Source organism: Planococcus citri, chromosome 1 (assembly GCF_950023065.1).
Source record: "Planococcus citri chromosome 1, ihPlaCitr1.1, whole genome shotgun sequence".
NCBI lineage: Eukaryota > Metazoa > Arthropoda > Insecta > Hemiptera > Pseudococcidae > Planococcus > Planococcus citri.
The window spans coordinates 10924853-10946654 of NC_088677.1; the positions used below are offsets into that span (position 1 = coordinate 10924853).

Consider the following 21802-nt stretch of genomic DNA (forward strand, 5'->3'; position numbering starts at 1 on the left):
AGGTTAATAGGTCATTCCATCCGGTATCTTATACACCCACCTTAACCATTACCTTTTTAAAAGAAAGTAATGCATACTTTCTTTTGTTTCTAATGCGGTCTGGTGGCAATACACTACACGATGCAGAGCGCGCCAACACTATGGTAGATGGATAGATACAGATACAGATACAGATAGGTACCTAATGGTTAAAGCTATAATCCATTTTCAAAAAAAAAAAAAAAAAAAAAAAAAGGATGAAAATCTCAGTTTTAAATCTTATTTTTTAGTGGATAAATAATCATTTTATGACGAGTTGTTTGAGAAATGGTACGAGAAACGTCGATATGTATGCATTTATATCTACTTTTTCTCAAATTTCTGCTCGATCGAAATTTTTTATAGGTAAATCATGACGACTAGATAAGAACAAACTAATAAAAGGGTTCTATATAACGCATGCAAATTTTTAATTTCAAAGTTCAAGCATAAATCAAGCAATAAAATCAAAGTGAAATTGTACCTACACAAAATGTATGTAGAGATTTCTTCAAATGAATCGCAGTGAATATTCAATTAGGCTTCAAGAAACTTGAAAATAATGAATCATAAGTCGAATAATAAATTAGCTGAGTCAACTAGAGTCAACAATCTTGCAGAGTTGACTTAAAACTAATATTTTAGACAGAATTTTAATTGATAGCTAAGAAATAAAATATTCCTAATGAAAAATTACCATATTTTTTGGTAGAATATTGGAATTTTACAGACATAAATTATTAAAAATTAAAAATTATTGAGGGAAATATCTTTATTTACACCTGTTGCAAAATTTTATAAAAGTTGAATGGACAGAAATATTGAATTATGCATAAATAAGATTTTAAAGTTACCACCTTTATCCAATAAAAATCTTTTTATCAAGAAAAAAAAATTAATTCAAAAAATGTGTACTTACTTAATTTAAATTCATCTCTAGCAAGGAAAATATGTACCTAGTTACATCCAAATTAAAATAGGTAAACCTCGTGTTAATTAATTACATTTGCTTTTGAAAATCATCTATGATAAATTTGTTTGAAGAATGAAATAGCATCAGAAATTAAATTTTTATTGAAAACGTTCTTCATTAAACAAAACTTCTACTCCAGCAACACATTTGATGGATTCCTCAAGAGATGGCGTTTCTGTTGCAACTGGTTGTTGAACTCATTCGTCGAGATATGAACAGATATCGCTAAAGCCTCAAAAGATCCATAAGTGCAGTCTAATTACAAGTAGGTACTTATACTCCAGAATATGACAATAGGAATATGTAATTGCATCTCACACCGCACCGCTCCCCGTTGATCCTCTGGGACAACTTTTTTCTCAAAGGGGACATTCTAAGGAAAAGTTCAATGCAAACGTGCGAATAAAAACAGTTGACCCAACTAATAATTAAGCGGATATTTTGATTGACAGGGCAGTCTCTCAGGAATCGTACGAAATTTTTTGAACTGGACAAAGGTAGATCTAAAGAGCATGCAAAAATTCATCAAAAACCAAAATTTCAAGTGCTAAAGTGCATTTTTTGATTTTTGGTGAATTTTTGAAAATAAAATTTATGGCAAAAACGAGCTAGGAAAAAAATCAAAACTTTACCAAATTGACCTAAAAAGCTGAAATTTGACGAATAATCTACGTTCGACCTGGCAAGTCAATAGGAAATGGTTCCAACCCGTTTTGAGTAGTTCTGCAGCCTCCAGCAGATTTTTGAAACACGAAATTTTCACAAAATTTCATCAAATGGAGTTAGAAAGCCGAAATTCACTTTGCAAAATAATTTCAAAACGCTGTGAAGTCGATTACTGGTGGATTTCAAGTCGTTTTGGAGCCTCCAGAGACTTTTTGGAAATTTCTGGAGCCTCCGGTATATTTTTGAAACTCGAAAAAATTAATCTCAAAACGCTGTAAAGTCAATTACTGGTGGATTTCAAGTCGTTTTAGAGCCTCCAAAGACTTTTTGGAAATTACTGGAGCCTCCAGTAGATTTTTGAAACTTGAAATTTCCTAAAATTTTATCAAATTGAGATGGAAAGCCGAAATTTATTCTGGAAACTAATTTCAGTTCTCTACGAACTCGACTGCAGGTGAATTTTAAGGAGCCTCCAGCGACTTCTAGGAAATTACTGGAGCCTCCAGTACATTCACGAAACTTGAAAAAATTAATTTCAAAGCACTATGAAGTCGACTGCAGGTAGATTTCAAGTCGTTTTGGAGGCTTCAACGACTTTTTGAAAATGCCTGGAGCCTCCAGCAAATTTTTAAAACTTAAAATTTCCACAAAATTTCGTCAATAATGCAGTTGGAAGCTGAAATTCATTCTGTAAACTAATTTCAATATGCCATAAAGTCTACTGCAGGTGGATTTCAAGTCATTTTGGAGCCTCCAGCGACTTTCCGGAAGTTACTGGAATCTCCAGTAAATACATTCTTGGAACTTGAAAATTGTACAAAATTTCATCAAACAGAGTAGAAAAGCCGAAATTCACTCTGCAAAGTACGTACGTGCTAAAATTAATCCGGACAGATTTTGTGGCATTTTTTGAAAAACAGAAAATTCTAAAAAGTCGCTGGAGGCTCCAAAACGACTTGAAATCTAAAGACATACGATATCGATGGATAAAAATATGTTTCAGACTGGAATGGACCGTTTTTGGATAAAATAACGGGTACTTTATCGGACATGAAGATCCAAAAAGTAGCTGGAAGCTTCAAAACGATTTGAAACCACTTCCAGTCAACTTCACAGCGTATTGAAATTAGTTTGCAGAGTGAATTTCGGCTTACCAATTTCATTTGATGTAATTTTATGGGAATTTCAAGATTCAAAAATCTGCTGGAGGCTCCAGGCATTTTCAAAAAGTCGCTGAAAGCTCCAAAACAACTTTAAATCCACCTGCAGTCGAATTCATAGCGTATTGAAATTAGTTGCAGAGTGAATTTCGGCTTACTAACTTCACTTGATGTCATTTTGTGGAAATTTCAAATTTCAAAAATCTGCATGGAGGCTCCAGGCATTTTCAAAAAGTCGCTGGAAGCTCCAAAACGATTTGAACCCACCTGCAGTAGACACGATAGTGCGTTGAAATTGGAGTGCAGAGTACGTTTTGAGAATTATGGAAATTTCGAGTAATGAAAAATCTGCTGGAGGCTCCAGTAATTTTCAAAAAGTCACTGGAAGCTCCAAAATGACTTACAATCTACCTGTAGTCTACTTCATAGCGTATTTAAATTAATTTATAAAATGAATTTCAGCTTTTCAATTGTACTTAAAAGTTTTAAAAATCTGCTGGAGGCTCCAAAATTACTTAAACCTGCCAGCGGTCGACTTAATCGAAAGTTTAAGTTGGAATGCAGCGTGAATTTCAAATTTCTAACTTCATTTGATGAAATTTGGTGGAAATTTCAAGTTTCAAAATTCTGCTAGAGGCTCCAGAACTGCTCAAAACGGCTTGAAAGCGTTTTCAATCGATTTGGCAGGTCGAAAATTGGGAATATCTCAAATTTCAGCTTGATTTTTTTTCTCATTTTTGGCCATTTGATCATCAAAATTTACCAAAAATAGAAAAATGCACTAGAGCACTTGAAATTCTGGCCGTTGATGAATTTTTGCATGCTACAAATTTTAAGGAATGATTGGTAATTTTGTTGGAAAATTAACGATAAGAGGGCGAGAGAGTGATACCTCAACAACCCACTCTTTCTCATTTCCACCTCTGATAGATGTACCTAATTTGAAAAAAAAAAATCAACAAACACATAGAAAACACTGAAATTCTCTTGAAAATTATCAAATTCTATAGATAGAGCACTAGTAAAATTTTGCCAAATTCAGCAAAAATTGTATGAAAGTTTGTTGAAAAATAATCACTTGCCTGACTTGCCTCCCTGAGGTGCAGCAAAAAAAGTTATGAAATTTTTGTCACTAAAATAAAAAATAAAATTACTAATAAAGTTCAAAATTCAGTTGAGAAATTCAAAAATAATTGAATACAATTTCGTGAATGGGTAGGTACTTAATCAAAAACATAAATTTAGATTTTTTTCGTCAATTCATGAAGTTAGGCAGCGATAGATGAACGATGTTCGTCGAGACCTCCTCTGGTAATACCTTATGCTCTTCAGCACATATCATATCGCTTGCTCATGTATTCCACGAAAACCCAATACTTGTTCAATTAATTCGACGATAGGGCAGGCTTTCTCCGTTACAACCTCATGCGGTATGTCACCACGAGTAAGTAAGTATAGTCGACAATTACAGTACGCTCGTTTCGAATCGGAAAGTATCGTAGTGAAAGTCTGGAATGGCTCGTGCGACTTGTACGTAGGTATTCGTCTTCTAAGTTTCAAGTCGAGAGGATGATCAAGTTCACGAGCATTATGCGTTATTGAAGTAATTTCAATAATGCGAACATTTGGTCAAAAATTGACCAATTTTGAAAAATTTGCCCAAAATGAGAAAATTGGATCATTTTAGTGACTTTAGCAACTCTTCTAGTACCTACTTCAGAGGACCAACAAAAAAAGTTATCATGACAAATTACCCGTTTTCAAAATTTAAGGAGCAAAAGCAATTTGAAAATTCAAAATTTCCAAAATCTAGGGTACAAAAAATTTGAAAATTTTGGATCAAGTTTGCCCCTTCAATTTCAAAAATTGACAATTTGTCATAATAAAATTTTTTGTTCTCCACTCGAGTACCTACTAAGTGGATTATGGACATCGTTTGAATGATTCAAATATTTTCTCATTTTTTATAATTTTTTTTTTTCAAATGAATAAAATGTTTGGTAGAATTATTTATTCTATTGCGTTTTTCAATTCTCGTCTGTAATGCCACAGAAATTACGCCATCAGCATAATGCTCGCTTTGTTGTACTTTTGCTCGAAAAATTCACTGACTAGAAAAAAAGCAAAAATACTACAACGTTAAAATTCGCAAATTAAGAAATTTATATTTCAAAAATATCATAATAATTATATCACTGGTTTCCAGTTCGAATTATTTAAAGCAAGCACCATATTCACATGAAGTTCTGAACACGCTTATAATTAGATACATAAATAGTCGTTGCTATAATTTGATATGGAATTAAAGGTAGGTACGTAATACGTAATGTATTATTTTACAATAAGTAAAACATATAACACAACAATGATCAAACTAACCAAAGGCTCAAACAAAATATAATTCAATTTATTTTTTTTTATAAATCACGAGTCAACCTATATAAGGGAACAAAAAAAAATCACTTAAAAACATTCAAAGACAACACAAAAATGGTATACAAATACGATGAGGTACAAAAAGCAAATTTTAAAAAGTGTATAGCACATAAGAATAAGCTTTTCGTTGGTAGCCTTATTATCACAATTAAATTATTACATAAATGTAATTTGTTATTGTAACAAAAATAATGAAAAAAGAAATAGGGTCAAATAAAATTTCAAATTAACAAAAAATAAAAATATAAGTACAAATCCGTACTGCTGCGCGGATTCGAAATACACCGTGCTTCATAAATTAAACGAGGACTCCGTCCTATTTTCTCTAGAGTACATAAGTAAAATTTTCTCTCAGTTAGGCAAAAAACGAATCCCACGAAGCTCGTATTCGGGCACAAATTCGATCACTTTTGCTGGCGAAAAATCTGCTATCGTCGAATTGAGATTCCTGCAATGAAAAGAAAAATCTTGGTTTTAGACATTTTGGATGAGAAAAAAATCCTAGAGGTAGTCTGATGGTCTCGTTCTTTTCGTTTTTTTTTTTTTTTTTTTTTTTGGTGTATTTTGACTGTTTTTAAATGCTTTTGAATTATTTACACGAATTCACGAATTACATGCTATTATAATAGGGTGTCCAACAATCCCAACTATACCTACAAATTATCAAAAAGTCCTGCTTTTTTTTTTTCAATCAGACTTCATATTTTCAATTTATTCTCCTTTTTTGTGGAATTTTGAAAAAATTTAGATTTTCTCATTGGACTGATGAAAAAATTTTATGTAGAAATTTTACCAGATGGAAAAATACAAAAATTTTCAAAAAATTTTCATTTATGCTCTTTTCTTTGTTGTAAGTTATTTTTAAAAAACGGAAATGCAGAATTGTATTTTTTGATAATTTTGGCTAAAAACATGACTTTTTTTTGACTATTTCAACAAAAGTTGGGATTTTTAAATAATTTTTTCAAAAAAGAAACTTCTGTACAATTTTGGCAAAAATTAGACTTTTTTGATAATTATTCATTATTCTAGCAATAAGATTTTTTGAACATTTTGGCAAAAAACAGATACTTTTTTTTGGCAATTTTTACAAAAAGTTGAAATTTTTTGATGAATTATGAAACATTTTGATAAAAATAGTAAAGCTAACGAGTCATGAAAGGAGAAATGTCTCACAAAATGATTCTACTAAGCGGGGAACTTGATTACATTACATAAACGAGTAATTTTCTGTGTAATTAGGTACAAAAAATCGGGACCAAGTCATTTGATCACATTAAACGGATGATTCTAATAAGCGAATCCTCAATAAGCGAGGCCGACTGTAATTTCAAAAATCCGTGAATATTCTGAAGATTTGATGTTTTTTTGGGGGGAGAGGAGAAGGGGGGTTTAATCATGACCAGACACTTTGAAGCCAAAAAAATTATAAATTCCAAAAAAATACCTTCTTTTTTAAATCGAATAAAAAATATACTTTTTTTAAATTCAAAAAAAGTACATTTCAAAAAAGGCAAGAAAGTACTTTTTTTGAAAATCTAAAAACCAGAATTTTTTATAAAAATCCAAAAAACAGAATCTTTTTTAAAAATTTAAAAACCAGAATTTTTTTTAGAAATCCAAAAACCAAAATTTTTTTGAAAATACAAAAAACAGATTTTTTTTTGAAAATCCAAAAAATTTTAAAAAGTACCTTTTTTAAATCCAAAAAAGCAATTTTTTCTTTTAAAAATTTAAAAAAGTACTTTTTTAAAAATCAAAAAAGAAAGTATTTTTTTAAAAATTCAAAAAAGTGCTTTTTTTGAAAATGGTCAGAAAGAAGTAGAAAAAGTCGCAGAAAAGGCTTCAAAAAATTTTACCCTAAATTTCATTAGAAAACTCTTTTTTTATTTCAAAATACAGAAGAAAATTTTGCGGAAAAGGGTTATGCTTCGCTTCGCTTTTTCAAGTTGGCCTAATTTTTAATAAATTGATTTGCATTTTTCAGAGCAATTAAGTTGAAAAAGATACCCATGCATGAAGATAATTTCATGGAAAGCCTCAAAATAAGTTGAAAAATGAAAAATTGAGATGGTAAAAATAAAGTCAACTTCCCAAATTTATGTGCCTCCTCCTCCTACAAAAAAAAATCGTTTTTTGACACCCTCCTCCTTTCAAATAATCTTAGAATGTACAAAAGACATAGCAGGGTGTCTAACAAAATTCCCAAATGAAAAAGCAGGACTTTTAACAGGAAATTTTTTAAAAACTTGGATTTTTTAAGCAGGGGGGGGCAAATTTTACATTCAATTTTTCGCTTTTCAGATGTCTTCAAGCATCCTAAGATTTTTTTCAAGCAAGCTGATGTCCACAATATAATTTTATTTTTTCAAAATTTTCGATTTCATTTTCATCTCCAAGGCTCTCTCTAAAACTCGTATTTCGATAGGTGAAAAAAAACTTTCGAGTAAAGACTAAAGAGTTTGATTTTTTTAGTTTTAAAATTCAAGAATTTGAATGATAGTTTTTTTTAGAAATTATTTCAAGTTTGAAAAAAAAGTAAACAGCCCTGAACGAAGTGAGGACGAAAGATTTTGAAAATTCATGCATATTTCATTTTTGGTTTCAAAATTTTGGAATTTGAATTATGGTTTTTTAGAGATTCCAACTACGAGAAAAAGCAAACAGGCTCAAACGGAGTGATGGGAAAAAACATTCAAAAATTTGAGTTTTGAGTACCTAGTTGAACAAATATATATTATGTATGTGAGGAGTTTATTTTTTGATTTAAACAGTTTTTGAGTTTGAATGATAGATTTTTGGAAAGTTTAATTTTGAAAAAGGAAAACCATCAGGCTTGAGCAAAGCGAAGACCGAAGAGTTCGAAAATTTATTATTAAAGAAATAGGTTTTTTTTTACAAGAAGTCAATTTATTGAAAAAAGCAAAAAATGAAGGGAGGAGATGCAGTAATCGGATCAGAACACCGAGAATTGATAAGTGAATTTTTTATCAATAAACGACACGTGAGATTTAATTATTCATTCATGAATTAATCATCGACGATGCTTTTCAATGAAAGCTCAGGTACTCGAGAAACCGTAACACAAACGTAAAATATTTTATCTGAATAGTGATAAGATAAAATACCCTCTGCCTTTTCCACGATTAGATAAAAATAAATAACATCATCGTATGTATCTTAAATAAGTAACTTGAACCTTCTCGTGTGGAAATTATTTCGCACTTACCATTCCTGTGCGATGGGTAATCGCAGTGAAATTCAAACAAAAACTATCGAACGTATCTTTCGACACGAAATATAATATCCAGTCGTCTCCCATTTCTGACGCTTCTCGACAATCGAACTCCTGCAATAGAAAACAATCTCGATAAATTCTCAGAAATTTAAATACAATTTTGAAATAAATTTTCAGAAATTTAAATACAGTTTCGAAATCATTTTTATCGACTAACCAAAACGCAGAAATAATTCTGCGGCCAAGTTGAGATAGTAAAATCGGTAACGTCTTGTAGGAAAGCTCTGCTAATGATTTTGTTCGGGAATTGATGCAATAAGACTTGATTTAACGTAAGTGTGACGAAGCAATTGACAACGGGCGATTCTCGATCGCAATCCACGATGGAATTTGAAGTCTATGAGCAAAATTAAATAAACATGAAATAATAATTTCATCGAAGAAGAAAAAATAATAAAATAGAATTTTTATACAGACTTTGGACGCCGATGAGTATAAAGCTTGTATCCAATCCATCATTTCAGTTTCATCGGCAGCTCCGAAATGGAAAATCGAATCACCCTGTAAAATGATATCGAAACTGTGAGGTCTTTCGGTTTCGTTATGAATACGACAACCTTTATAGAACGGCGAACGTAACGGAATCGCGAATTTTGGAACTCGTAAGGATATTTTTTCAAATATATATAACACACCGGCACTGTAAAGAAAAAATTCAAATAAATCAGGTCGTAAATTTATAAATTAAGGATCATTCGGGGATGATACTAACTTTAAACTAAGATAAGAAGGAACCCACGAAGCACCTACACCGATCTTCGTCATAATATAACCATCTTTCTGCGGACCCAAAGGTGAACTGGCATTGTGAACGTTTTCTTCTTGCAACCAAACCGAATATTGTCCTAATATCGTCTCACCCTACAAATAACATGAAAAAATTATCGATTAATACTCTCGTTCGAATAATTTTTCAACTATCAGCAACAATTACCAACCTTGACAAAAGCATTCTCAGGTAGAACGTCGTAAAACGAGGAAATGGCTTTGAAATCATTTATTTCAGCCGCATTGAACTCGAATTCTTGCTTATTCGAAGAACACCAACGACGTATAGCTATTTCCAAATGACTCATTAACTCGTAAGCTAAACTTTTCTCTATACCGGTGTTGAGGTAAACTCGACCTTGTTCTTCATTTAGAATTATAACAATTTGAGAAAATGGTCCAACCACAGCAGCTACCAAATCATCGAAATTGAACGAATTCTCGACTAGGAAATCATTTTCAGACGAACAATACGATACGAAACACAACGAATTCGAAGTAATCACAGCCAGTAACGGAGATCCGTCTACTTTCAAGACTTTAAACACCTGTAGAAAATTTAATTCATTAATAAAAGGTGTTCTAGAAATAGTATAATTGATTCGGTGATCGGTTCTGCTCACTTTATAGATCGACTCATCTTCTGAACTGACTAGTAGTTGTAATTTAGGGTTCAGCGTAGGAGGAGTAACAGGTAAGCGAGTATTTTTGGAAATTTCATCGTTGATTATCTTCGTTATCGATGACTGATCGAGTAGATCTAAACGTTTGATGTTTTTAACGTATAAACACGATATACGATTGTTTCGTTTGGCTAATTGATTCTTGACGAGTTGTTTCGATGGTACCGATTGTAAGAATCTGTTCACCAATAACGTTCTAACAGATTTATTGCTTATGCGAGGAACATCTGAAACAAACAAACAAACAAACAAACACAATATTACGAAATCTAATTCACATCATAACTGATTGGAAAACCATTATTAGAACGTGATATTCACCTGATGTATTAGCTAAATCCTTCAAGCTACCGGATTCGCTCCCAAAGTCGCTTAAATTCGGCGTCGAAGAGTACTTTTTAGGATCTTCTTGACCTTCCGGAGTACCTCGTTCGAAAAAAGGTGGAAATTCTTTCTTAGTTAAGTACTTTTTACCGGACTGAGGTTTGAGTGGTCGTAACGAGTCGCTTCTAGATCTGCTGGTGAATTTTTCAGCCTCGTGATAACTATCGAGGAATATTTTCTTCGACTCTGAATCGAAATCTTGGGCTTCGCAGGCGAGTACTTTTAATTCGGTGATTTTGTGCTCGTCGACGATGGTGTCTTCGTGAAAAGATACCCGTTTCGTGATGTCTTCGTGGATTCTGCCTTTGTTGCGTCGTTTGAATAGAATATCGTCTTTGTGCGAGGCCATTTCGGTGTGAAGAATTAACTATCGTTCAACTAGAGCATAGAAACGAGATTAAAATTAGTAATAATGAGGAAATGCTTCAGCACATGTTGAAGAACGAGGTGTTTTTAATATTAAAATCGAACAAAGAACACCATAAAACACAACATAACACTGCTCTACTTCTATAACCTATTTATTTATTATTGTGAGACTGAGATGAATCAGTCGATGAATATTCAAGTACATGGTTCGTTGTAATTGCGACTAATTTACGAATTCCTCGATTGATAAGAATTATGAAATAAGAAATCACATGTTTTGAGGAGAGAAAGAAGGAAGATGGGTGTAAGCAGATGTACTACGCACCTGCTTGTGAAATGTATTCAAAAAGAGCTAAAGCTCTAACGATGGAGAAACAATGAAATGGATTTCTCAAAACAATTGAAAAGATTTTAAATACACGAATAGTCGAAATATTTACTCGTTTGTGCAAAAATTTAGGGCGAAAGAAGGCAATCTATGGGTTGAAGTAACATCGATAAGTAGTTGAAATAAAATTATGATATAAAACGAGATACCTTTTGCAACAGTCAATCTGATTTTTGAGCTCATCTTCGATCTTCTAATTAACAGAACATCTAAATTATCAAAAATTCATGATCATTTAAATTAAAAATCAAAATAAAGACTGAAAAGTGAAAATTATCACCAAACACAAATATCTGAACGATGTGCAGAACTGCGCATGCGTGAGCGCTGAGGGGAGAGGTAATTATCACAATAACTGAATAACATAGATTATGCGTTTAATCATCCAAAGAATGTGCAACCTTAAATTTTCCATTTTATTTGCCAAACTTTTTTCGTACTTTTCTGTAGTTTTCCGAAGGGTTTTCCTCAAGTTGATGAAGTTGATTTCTTAAGCAAGCAATAAAATTCGTAATTTCGTACCAAAGTAGGTAGCCTCAAGATAGTTAGTTTTTGTTCAATCAAATTTTTCATATCATCATGTAGCATTTTTTAAAGAAAAACTATATGTACATGTTTGATCGTTCGGTAAGTTAAGTAAGTTTTCATTAATTAATTGAATAATGATTATGTCGCTTCTTCATTGTCACGTAACTATTTTACACTCTTTCAAGTTACATATGTTTGCTTATTTCGAATGTGAAACCCCATTAATTACAACGTGTTGTGATTTTACAGTAGAGCCTCCTGACCTAATCCGGAGAAGATATTTCGTGTCAATTTAACGATAACATGCTGAATAATACGTCGTTGAACGGCATACTACAGTATGGCGACATCACTCCAATGAAGTCCGACATGCCCGAGGGTAAGTGTTCGGCATCGAGTTTGTAATACGAAGATTTACCTCGATTGGTTATTTTTTTCCCTTCTCGTTGGCATTTCAGATGACGCCAGATCTGAGGCTACGTTCGACTTCGTCGTCAAGAATTTAAGCCGCATTAAAGATGCTGTGTTATCTGAACCTTGCATGATCCTTAATTTACCGTGGAAAATAATGGCCATGCAGAGACCTGATAATACCGCCAATCGATCGTCATCCAGAAGTCTCGGTTTCTTTTTACAATGCAACGGAGAAGAAGAATCGGAAAGCTCATCTTGGAGCTGTTTAGCCAACGCTCAACTCAGCATATTATCGCAGAAAGAAGGCGTCGAAGATTTCTCCAGAAGTAAGCTCATCCCATAACCGTTTCTACGATCGTGTAATCAAATGACTACCTCTAAAATTGCGTTTTGTTATGCAGAAATTCAGCATTTATTTTACTCGGAGGAGAACGATTGGGGATTTAGTCATTTTATGTCGTGGAATGATGTTATGAATCCGAAACATGGTTACATCAAAGATGATACTATTATTTTACGTGTAAGTCGACCATCTTAGAGCCAACACCTCCACTCTAAAACGTGTCAACTCACCGAGTATGTTTAATTACAGGCTGTCGTAACCACCGATGCTCCTCAAGGTGTCAGCAGGGATTCTAAAAAGAATACCAGATATGTGGGTTTGAAGAATCAAGTTGAGGCTACATTCGACTTCATCGTCGAGAATCTCAGCCATATTAAAGACGCTGTGTTATCTGAACCTTGCATGATCTGCAATTTACCGTGGAAAATAATGGCCATGCAAAGACCTGATAATACCGCCGATCGATCGCCATCCAAAAGTCTTGGTTTCTTTTTACAGTGCAACGGAGAAGAAGAATCGGAAAGCTCATCTTGGAGCTGTTTAGCCAACGCTCAACTCAGCATATTATCGCAGAAAGAAGGTGTCGAAGATTTCTCCAGAAGTAAGCTCATCCCATAACCGTTTCTACGATCGTGTAATCAAATGACTCCCTCTAAAATTGCGTTTTGTTATGCAGAAATTCGGCATTTATTTTACTCGGAGGAGAACGATTGGGGATTTAGTCATTTTATGTCGTGGAATGATGTTATGAATCCGAAACATGGTTACATCAAAGATGATATTATTATTTTACGCGTAAGTCGACCATCTTAGAGCCAACACCTCCGTCCTCCACTCTAAAACGTGTCAACTCACCGAGTATGTTTAATTACAGGCTGTCGTAACCACCGATGCTCCTCAAGGTGTCAGCAGGGATTCTAAAAAGAATACCAGATATGTGGGTTTGAAGAATCAAGTTGAGGCTACATTCGACTTCATCGTCGAGAATCTCAGCCATATTAAAGACGCTGTGTTATCTGAACCTTGCATGATCTGCAATTTACCGTGGAAAATAATGGCCATGCAAAGACCTGATAATACCGCCGATCGATCGCCATCCAAAAGTCTTGGTTTCTTTTTACAGTGCAACGGAGAAGAAGAATCGGAAAGCTCATCTTGGAGCTGTTTAGCCAACGCTCAACTCAGCATATTATCGCAGAAAGAAGGTGTCGAAGATTTCTCCAGAAGTAAGCTCATCCCATAACCGTTTCTACGATCGTGTAATCAAATGACTCCCTCTAAAATTGCGTTTTGTTATGCAGAAATTCGGCATTTATTTTACTCGGAGGAGAACGATTGGGGATTTAGTCATTTTATGTCGTGGAATGATGTTATGAATCCGAAACATGGTTACATCAAAGATGATATTATTATTTTACGCGTAAGTCGACCATCTTAGAGCCAACACCTCCGTCCTCCACTCTAAAACGTGTCAACTCACGGAGTATGTTTAATTACAGGCTGTCATAACCGCCGATGCTCCTCAGGGTGTCAGCGGGGATTCTAAAAAGCATACCAGATATGTGGGTTTGAAGAATCAAGTTGAGGCTACGTTCGACTTCGTCGTCGAGAATCTCAGCCATATTAAAGACACTGTGTTTTCTGAACCTTGCATGATCCTTAATTTACCGTGGAAAATAATGGCCATGCAGAGACCTGATAATACCACCGATCGATCGCCATCCAAAAGTCTTGGTTTCTTTTTACAGTGCAACGGAGAAGAAGAATCGGAAAGCTCATCTTGGAGCTGTTTTGCCAACGCTCAACTCAGCATATTGTCGCAGAAAGAAGGCGTCGAAGATTTCTCCAGAAGTAAGCTCATCCCATAACCGTTTCTACGATCGTGTAATCAAATGACTCCCTCTAAAATTGCGTTTTGTTATGCAGAAATTCAGCATTTATTTTACTCGGAGGAGAACGATTGGGGATTTAGTCATTTTATGTCGTGGAATGATGTTATGAATCCGAAACATGGTTACATCAAAGACGATACTATTATTTTACGCGTAAGTCGACCATCTTAGTAGAGCCAACACCTCCACTCTAAAACGTGTCAACTCACCGAGTATGTTTAATTACAGGCTGTCGTAACCACCGATGCTCCTCAAGGTGTCAGCAGGGATTCTAAAAAGAATACCAGATATGTGGGTTTGAAGAATCAAGTTGAGGCTACATTCGACTTCGTCGTCGAGAATCTCAGCCATATTAAAGACGCTGTGTTATCTGAACCTTGCATGATCTGCAATTTACCGTGGAAAATAATGGCCATGCAAAGACCTGATAATACCGGCGATCGATCGCCATCCAAAAGTCTTGGTTTCTTTTTACAGTGCAATGGAGAAAGAGAAGGAGATTTGGAAAGCTCATCTTGGAGCTGTTTCGCCAATGCGCAACTCATCATATTGTCGCAGAAAGAAGGCGTCGAAGATTTCTCCAGAAGTAAGCTCATCCCATAACCGTTTCTACGATCATGTAATTAAATGACTCCCTCTAAAATTGCGTTTTGTTATGCAGAAATTCAGCATTTATTTTACTCGGAGGAGAACGATTGGGGATTTAGTCATTTTATGTCGTGGAATGATGTTATGAATCCGAAACATGGTTACATCAAAGACGATACTATTATTTTACGCGTAAGTCGACCATCTTAAAGCCAACACCTCCACTCTAAAACATGTCAACTCACTGAGTATGTTTAATTACAGGCTATCGTAACCGTCGATGCTCCTCACAGTGTCAGCTGGGATAAAAAGCATACCAGATAAATGAAATGAGGGTTTGAAGAATCAAGGCGCCACTTGATTCATTAAAGCGAATCATTCCAAATGCAAGGACTTTAAGGAAACGGAAGTTTGGAGTATTTTGACTACGTCTCGTCCTCATTTAATGAACGATTTGATGAAGATTTTTTTCAATGACGATGCTTAAATCATTGGACGGGATGGAATGAAAATTAAGATGTATTCTTGAACTTATCTCATATATACCTACTCTTTAGGTGGTTATTGTGTTTTTTTCCTTCTATTTAAAGTGTAATTTGGTAAATTTTTATATGTTTTTACTTTTTTTTCTTCTAAGTTTATCTATTTTTTTTAATGGCGAAACATGAAATAAAGTTTCCTTGTTCATGTACTTACATATTTTTTATTCTGTATAGCAAGACATCATCTGAACAATTTGAACCAAGATGACGATAGAAACGTATGTAGGAGGATATAATGAAGAAAAAAAAAATGAAAAGTAATAGAAGTAAAACCCCCTGGTTTTTAATATGTAATTCTTTGATGTTTAATGTTTCCAATTTACACAAATTCTTCTAACTATTCCCAAGTTTCCCAACCTTTTTCTAAACCATCCAATTTATCCAAAAAATTTCAAACTTTTCAAAATCTTTCTGTTGTAGTGAGGGAGAGAGGGAGGGGAGCAAGATACCTCCTCCCCCTACATTTGTAAAGGACGAAATTCAGAAATTTCCTGTTATTATTTTTGGCTCAACCTTGTAAATTGAAGGGGTTGCATGAATGAAATTTTTATTTTAAAAAATAGCAATGAAAAAACCCATTAGGATTGGAGAAATGGATGGTGCGTCGATCGAAAAATAAACTAATTTCGTCATAATCATTTTTTTTTCTTACTCTAAAATTTAAAAAGTTACCCACCTATTGAAATTTAAGAATTCGTCAATATTTACTAGAAATTTCAATAAGTAAATTTACAATTTTTGAATTCCAGTAACTATATAATAGGTACCTAACGTTTTAAATTTTAGAGTATGAAAACATGACAAAATTTTGTGTAGTTTTCGACGCACTTTTCATTTCTCCGATCATTTTTTTATTTTTTATTTTTTTCATGGCGATTTATTATAATTAAAATTGATTCGTATAGCCTCTTTAATTTGCAAGTTAGGCAAATCAAAATGGATTATTTCTCAGTTGAAAGTCAATTTGTAGAGGTTTTGTTTTAATATAGCCAACAAAGAGGGTAGGTTATGGGTTTTTGTCTTTTTGAATAAAATTATTGAGATCAATTTGGAGGTTTTTTATTTCAGTATTGAACTTGGCAAGTGGGTTATCTGCTTGTTGCAACTTGGAAATGAAAATGATGTACCTAAGCTGTAATATATTGAGATAGATTTTCAAGGAAATGTGAAGGATTAGCTGAAGCTGATGTAATGAATTTAACTAGGTACCTATCTTATCTGAATTGAAGGAATCATTCACATCATGGTTTGGTTCATTTTACTAAAAAAAAAAAATAATAATAATAATAATAAATATGTATTAATATCTCACTCGTTTGTTTTGTTCAGAAATAATCGCCCAAACCAACCAATACCAAACTGACCAAAGAGCTTTTTGAAATTTGAATTATGTAATTTATTTCAAAAATACTGCTGCTTCTTGAAACGTTATTTCTGATTCGTTTATCTTTTAGTAACGTCACTGAAGTTCCATAACGCAGCAATCTGATTCGACAAATCTGCGAACTAGAATCAGAACTCAGAAGTATTTTTCCAAAAATTTATTTAGGCTAATTCATTTGATTTTTGAATGGGTTGGAGAAATTGTATTTGAAATCCAGAACTCTGAGATGATATTTTCTATGGTCTACATATTGGCTGATCGCACAAGTGTAGCTATTGAGAAATGCGAACCAGATTCAAAACTTCAAAATTGAAACTACCTTGATTATTCTTTCGACTTTGCTTGATTCCTTCAATCTTCAATGGAAAATTACATACAACAAATTCTGACCGGAAAGAGGGAGGTACGTTCGGATAACTTTTCGTTCGTCATCTCTGATCTTGTGTCTCTTCTTAATTCATCTCAATCAATCACATTCAACTTCAGTTCAGCATCATCATTCATCAGCTTTCAAAGTTTTGATCATTATTTTTTGATGTTGAGAAGTTGAGATAAAAAATAACAAGTCGAACGAATACATTCCGAGCATTCCCGAACATTTCCGAACTCAGCGTTCTCTTTCCGGTGATAATTTGCCGTCAGTAGTGGAAAATTTCCAATTTTTATCATAAATTTAAGTGGACTGCTACATAAGCGGCAACTCGGCAACTTAGCAACTTCGTTTCGCGTCAGTGGAACGAAAATGATAAGAAGTTGCTCGGTTATTGGCTGGAACTAGCAACCAAATCAAAATTTTTTGATTTGGTTGCCAAGTTGCCAGTTGCTGGTTGCTAGTTGCTGCTTATGTAGATGTCGACTCAAACTCATTTGATCACGCGAGTGACAGACACACCGCCAGACAGTTAGGGTTACACAGTAATTAAATCAAGAACTGCTACACCGGATAGAAAATAACACCGGTTATAATTAATTTCAACGAACGCTACAAACGGTGAGTGACTCTAATATTATATCTCAGCATATCTATATTTTACAGTAATTATTTCAACGACACTTTGTTTTATTTTCTAGTAAATCCTAATCGTATATTCGACATGCCCTAATCGAGTATTCTACACTACCGGCAATTCATTTCACATATAAAGTTATCATGGGTGCCAAAGTTTCTAGAACGGATTTCGAGTGGTCTTACACCGAAGAACCTCACGCTAGTCGACGTAAATTAATTTTGGGTAAGTTAACCATCGTCAATTTAATAAACCGGGCGTGTTAATCAATTTTCATTCTCGAGTACTCGAGGTTTACCTAATTGGTTTGCTCTTTTTTTTTATTGCAGAGAAATATCCTCAAATAAAAGAACTATTCGGTCCAGATCCGAGATTCAAGTGGATCGTTACGTGCTTAGTGTTGTTTCAGATATCGACATTATTTTTTATACAGCATTTATCATGGCCATCTACACTTATTCTGGCTTACTGCTTCGGTGGTGTGATAAATCATACGTTGATGTTAGGTACATATATATATACCTACGTATAATATGCTCATCGTACTTGAAGTAATCGTATCGTAATTCTTCTTATAATTTACTTAATACGTGTGTGTGTGGGTGTTTTTCTTACAGCAATCCACGAAATAGCTCATTCAATGGCGTTCGGACCAAATTACCCAATGAGGAACAAACTATTCGGTTTATTCGTCAATTTCCCCATACCGTTTCCATTCTCGGTCACTTTCAAGCATTATCATCTAATGCATCATCGAGTACGTTCGTTTTATTCACCATACCGATATTTCGTAAATTAAAAGAATACTAAAACATTCGTAATTTTGTATTATTCAGTATCAAGGATGTGATGTCAGAGATACAGACATTCCAACATCGTTGGAGGCGAAATTATTCTGCACAACATTCGGTAAACTGATCTGGATGACGCTGCAGCCATTCTTTTACGCCTTCAGACCGATGTTCATGTGTCCAAAAATCCTAGATAAAATGGAACTATTGAACGTTGTAACTCAGCTTTCTTTCGATTACTTTGTATACCAGGTTTTTGGTAAATAGAATCCCAAGAATTGTTTTTCGATACTTTCGAACTTCGAAGCTTCGGTTTGGTGATTCATAAAATCGTGTATTTGTTTTAGGTATGAAAGTATTGATGTATTTAACTATCGGTTGTCTCTTCGCTATGGGTTTGCATCCGGTAGCTGGTCATTTTATATCGGAGCATTATATGTTTCAAAAAGGATTCGAGACGTATTCTTATTACGGTATATTGAACTGTATCACATTCAATGTGGGTTATCACAATGAACATCATGACTTCCCCTTCGTCGCTGGATCAAAATTACCTCTAGTAAGGATTACATTCTCTTCGTATTATGATTCTCTTCATCGAATCATCGTATTTAATTGAAAAAAAATCGTATTCCAGGTGAGAAAAATGGCTCCAGAATTCTACGATAATCTTCCCCATCACGATTCATGGTGCGCTGTGCTCTACGACTTCGTCACCGATCCTGATATCGGTCCTTACGCTCGTATTAAAAGGAAAAGTGCAAAATTAGATTAAGCTACTTAGCAAAAAATATCCTCTTAATATTCAATTCGCATTTTTTTTTGTTGTGAAAAACTAGCTTTAACATTTTTTTTTCTCTCTCTAGTTACCAGGTAATTGTGAAATGTAACGTGTAGTCAACTTTGAACTTTCTTTACGTAATTTTTTTTTCATTTTAAATGTCAATTAATATACTAAGACAACTTGATAATTATTATGTGAGGAGAATATGTGAATTGTGATCGTTTAATATTGATATCTATTTTTTAAGTTGTCTCAGGAGGGGTCAGTTCCATCGCCAGGAGTTCGATTCCAAAAAATAGAAAACTGGTGATTTCTTAAATCTTCCTTAGCTACACGATAATTTATATTTTTCCATTTTTTAGTTGGTACAACCTGGATGGGAACTAGATAGATTTACATGATTTTTAATCGCAGTAATCTAACCTTTGCTGCTCTCTATTAGTTAAATATACCTATACGTATTATATTTCGAAGAAATATACTTAATTTTAAATTAGAGTAAGTTGATAGGTACTTCTACTTGGACTGTTTTCCTTCTACTTCTAAAATTGTACGTATTTTTTCGAAAGACATTTTAATACGCATTGACTCGTGTAAACGTAACCTTTGTTGTGTATTTTTTCCTCTCTTATCGAGGGATCTACGAACGTAATGTGTCATAAAATTACGATATTGACTTTCGGATTCAGGATGTAGATTTTTATGAATGATAATTAGGGATCTATTTATTTGCATTCGTTGTCTGATTAGAAAAAAATAACGAACGAAATTCGTAATTTGATTTGAAATGGTTCGTTTTGTTACGATCTTTCATCATCTAGAATCCGGATATTCTCGAAATATCGAAGGTATCGAATTTCAAAGAATAATAAATATACGAAAATTATCGAAAGGTTGGTTTGAAAACTGCTTTTTATAAAATGATGCGGTATCATTATTCATTTAAATGAAAACCAAATCCTAAGCTTTGGTATTATATAACCCGAGTTTAATTCAAGGTTATTTTGCACTCGTGATTAAAACTATGAAAACTAACGAATTATATGTTGAAAAATTATTCGTTCTGTTCGCTATCTCTGCAGCATATTAATGATTCATTATTTTTATCAGTTTTGATTTCGGTGAAATATGACATTTTCATTATATCAAAACGATACGTGAAGAGTGTATTATGATAATTTCATTTAAAAATTTCCATTTCACGAAGGATTAGATATATTGGTATTCGATAAGTGTACTTGGGACAACCGATATGAAAGTAATTTAATATAATATTCCATATTCCCATCACGAAAATTCGGAACAGGTAAAGTACATCCATCAAAAGTCAATCTTTGCCCTTTTTTCCTGTGAAATAATCTGGAATGATGGAAGTGATTTAGAATATTAATGCGTATAGATAATGAATACCTATCTATAGCTGTTGATAGGTGGAAAAATAAAAGCCTGTGTAAAGTAGATAGGTATGTATTTAAAAGTATCGAGACTAATTACCGTTTTATGTGCAGAATAAAGAAATTAATGAGATTGAAAACAACGATAACATCGCGTGATTGTTTTTTAATCGCACTTTTCTATGTTCGTGTCAATGTGTGGCGTTTGGGGACCGTCTCACTTGACAAAATAATGGAAAATTGGTAGAAAAATAGGGACAATAAGCCATTAGCTATTTGTATGATTACGAGATATTTTTTGGATTTGCTTTTTGCTTATTAGTTACCTACATATTAAAATAGGTAGGTAATTTTTCGAGTGATTAATTCATTTTATTTATTCGGGCCTTTCCTATCATGATTTCCCTAAAATCTTTGTTTTCAAGTACCTATACCTATTAGTCCGGCATATGACTATAGGAGTAATTGCATCCCCCCCCCCGCCGATCCTCCGGGACAACTTTTTTCTTAAAGGGGACATCCTAAGGAACATTTTAAAACAAACTTGCCAAAAAAAAGTTGGTAGATCGAAAGATCATGCAAAAATTTATCACCTGTTAAAATTTCAAGTGCTAAAAAGCGTTTTTCGATTTTTGTTGAATTTTTGAAAATCGAATTTAGGCCAAAAATGAGGGGAAAAATCAAAATTTTACCAAATTGACCGAGAAAGCTGAAATTTGGGATATACCCTATTTTCGACATGCCAAATCGATTGGAAACGTTTTCAACATGTTTTGAGCAGTTCTGGAGCCTCCAGCAGATTTTTGAAACTTGAAATTCCCACAAAATTCCATCAAATTGGAGTTGTAAAGCTAAAATGTATTCTAAAAACTAATTTCAATACGCTACGAAGTACTGCAAGTGAATTTCCAGTCGTTTTGGAGCCTCCAGCGACTTTTTGAAAACTCCGGAAACCTCCAGCAGATTTTTGAAACTTTAAATTTTCACATAAT

At 33.6% G+C, this 21802-nt stretch overlaps 3 protein-coding genes across 6 annotated transcripts; 2 read left to right on the plus strand and 1 right to left on the minus strand.

Annotated features, from left to right (window-relative positions):
- Positions 1-4962: 4962 nt before the first annotated feature.
- prd1 (pruning defect 1) lies at positions 4963-11435 on the minus strand. Of its 2 annotated transcripts, none has more exons than XM_065367053.1 (9): positions 11293-11435; positions 10324-10764; positions 9943-10229; positions 9490-9867; positions 9264-9412; positions 8969-9191; positions 8709-8888; positions 8483-8602; positions 4963-5701 (listed from the first exon to the last, which is right to left on the minus strand). In XM_065367053.1, exons 2-9 carry the CDS (start codon positions 10733-10735, stop codon positions 5609-5611), a joined length of 1842 nt encoding a protein of 613 aa, XP_065223125.1. In that variant the 5' UTR covers positions 10736-10764; positions 11293-11435; the 3' UTR covers positions 4963-5608. The 2 variants fall into 2 exon arrangements, with proteins under 2 accessions (XP_065223125.1, XP_065223132.1); XM_065367060.1 differs by lacking the exon at positions 11293-11435 and adding an exon at positions 11081-11227.
- Positions 11436-11527: 92 nt separating this feature from the next.
- LOC135847481 (uncharacterized) lies at positions 11528-15599 on the plus strand. Of its 3 annotated transcripts, none has more exons than XM_065367035.1 (13): positions 11528-11779; positions 11921-12050; positions 12130-12411; positions 12487-12605; positions 12678-13029; positions 13105-13223; positions 13303-13654; positions 13730-13848; positions 13928-14279; positions 14355-14473; positions 14549-14906; positions 14982-15100; positions 15173-15599. In XM_065367035.1, exons 2-13 carry the CDS (start codon positions 11975-11977, stop codon positions 15230-15232), a joined length of 2427 nt encoding a protein of 808 aa, XP_065223107.1. In that variant the 5' UTR covers positions 11528-11779; positions 11921-11974; the 3' UTR covers positions 15233-15599. The 3 variants fall into 3 exon arrangements, with proteins under 3 accessions (XP_065223107.1, XP_065223099.1, XP_065223116.1); XM_065367027.1 differs by having other exon boundaries at positions 11528-11770; XM_065367044.1 differs by having other exon boundaries at positions 11528-11669.
- A 1939-nt stretch (positions 15600-17538) lies between these two features.
- ifc (delta4-sphingolipid-FADS-like protein ifc) lies at positions 17539-20019 on the plus strand. The gene is made up of 7 exons (XM_065367074.1): positions 17539-17825; positions 17906-18066; positions 18171-18347; positions 18459-18598; positions 18678-18891; positions 18980-19191; positions 19270-20019. The coding sequence occupies exons 2-7, from the start codon at positions 17985-17987 to the stop codon at positions 19405-19407; spliced, it is 963 nt and encodes a 320-aa protein (XP_065223146.1). The 5' UTR covers positions 17539-17825; positions 17906-17984; the 3' UTR covers positions 19408-20019.
- The last annotated feature ends 1783 nt before the right edge of the window (positions 20020-21802 follow it).

Excerpts from the sequence above, each read along its gene's own strand:
- prd1 (XM_065367053.1), bottom strand. The coding sequence starts at position 10,735 with ATGGCCTCGCACAAAGACGATATTCTATTCAAACGACGCAACAAAGGC. Across the intron at positions 9,192-9,263 it reads CCTTCTTATCTTAGTTTAAA|TGCCGGTGTGTTATATATAT; the intron begins GTTAGTATCATC and ends TTTTCTTTACAG. Across the intron at positions 8,889-8,968 it reads TATACTCATCGGCGTCCAAA|ACTTCAAATTCCATCGTGGA; the intron begins GTCTGTATAAAA and ends TTTTGCTCATAG.
- LOC135847481 (XM_065367035.1), top strand. The coding sequence starts at position 11,975 with ATGCTGAATAATACGTCGTTGAACGGCATACTACAGTATGGCGACATC. Across the intron at positions 13,224-13,302 it reads ATGATATTATTATTTTACGC|GCTGTCGTAACCACCGATGC; the intron begins GTAAGTCGACCA and ends GTTTAATTACAG. Across the intron at positions 15,101-15,172 it reads ACGATACTATTATTTTACGC|GCTATCGTAACCGTCGATGC; the intron begins GTAAGTCGACCA and ends GTTTAATTACAG.
- ifc (XM_065367074.1), top strand. The coding sequence starts at position 17,985 with ATGGGTGCCAAAGTTTCTAGAACGGATTTCGAGTGGTCTTACACCGAA. Across the intron at positions 18,067-18,170 it reads TCGACGTAAATTAATTTTGG|AGAAATATCCTCAAATAAAA; the intron begins GTAAGTTAACCA and ends TTTTTATTGCAG. Across the intron at positions 19,192-19,269 it reads CTGGATCAAAATTACCTCTA|GTGAGAAAAATGGCTCCAGA; the intron begins GTAAGGATTACA and ends ATCGTATTCCAG.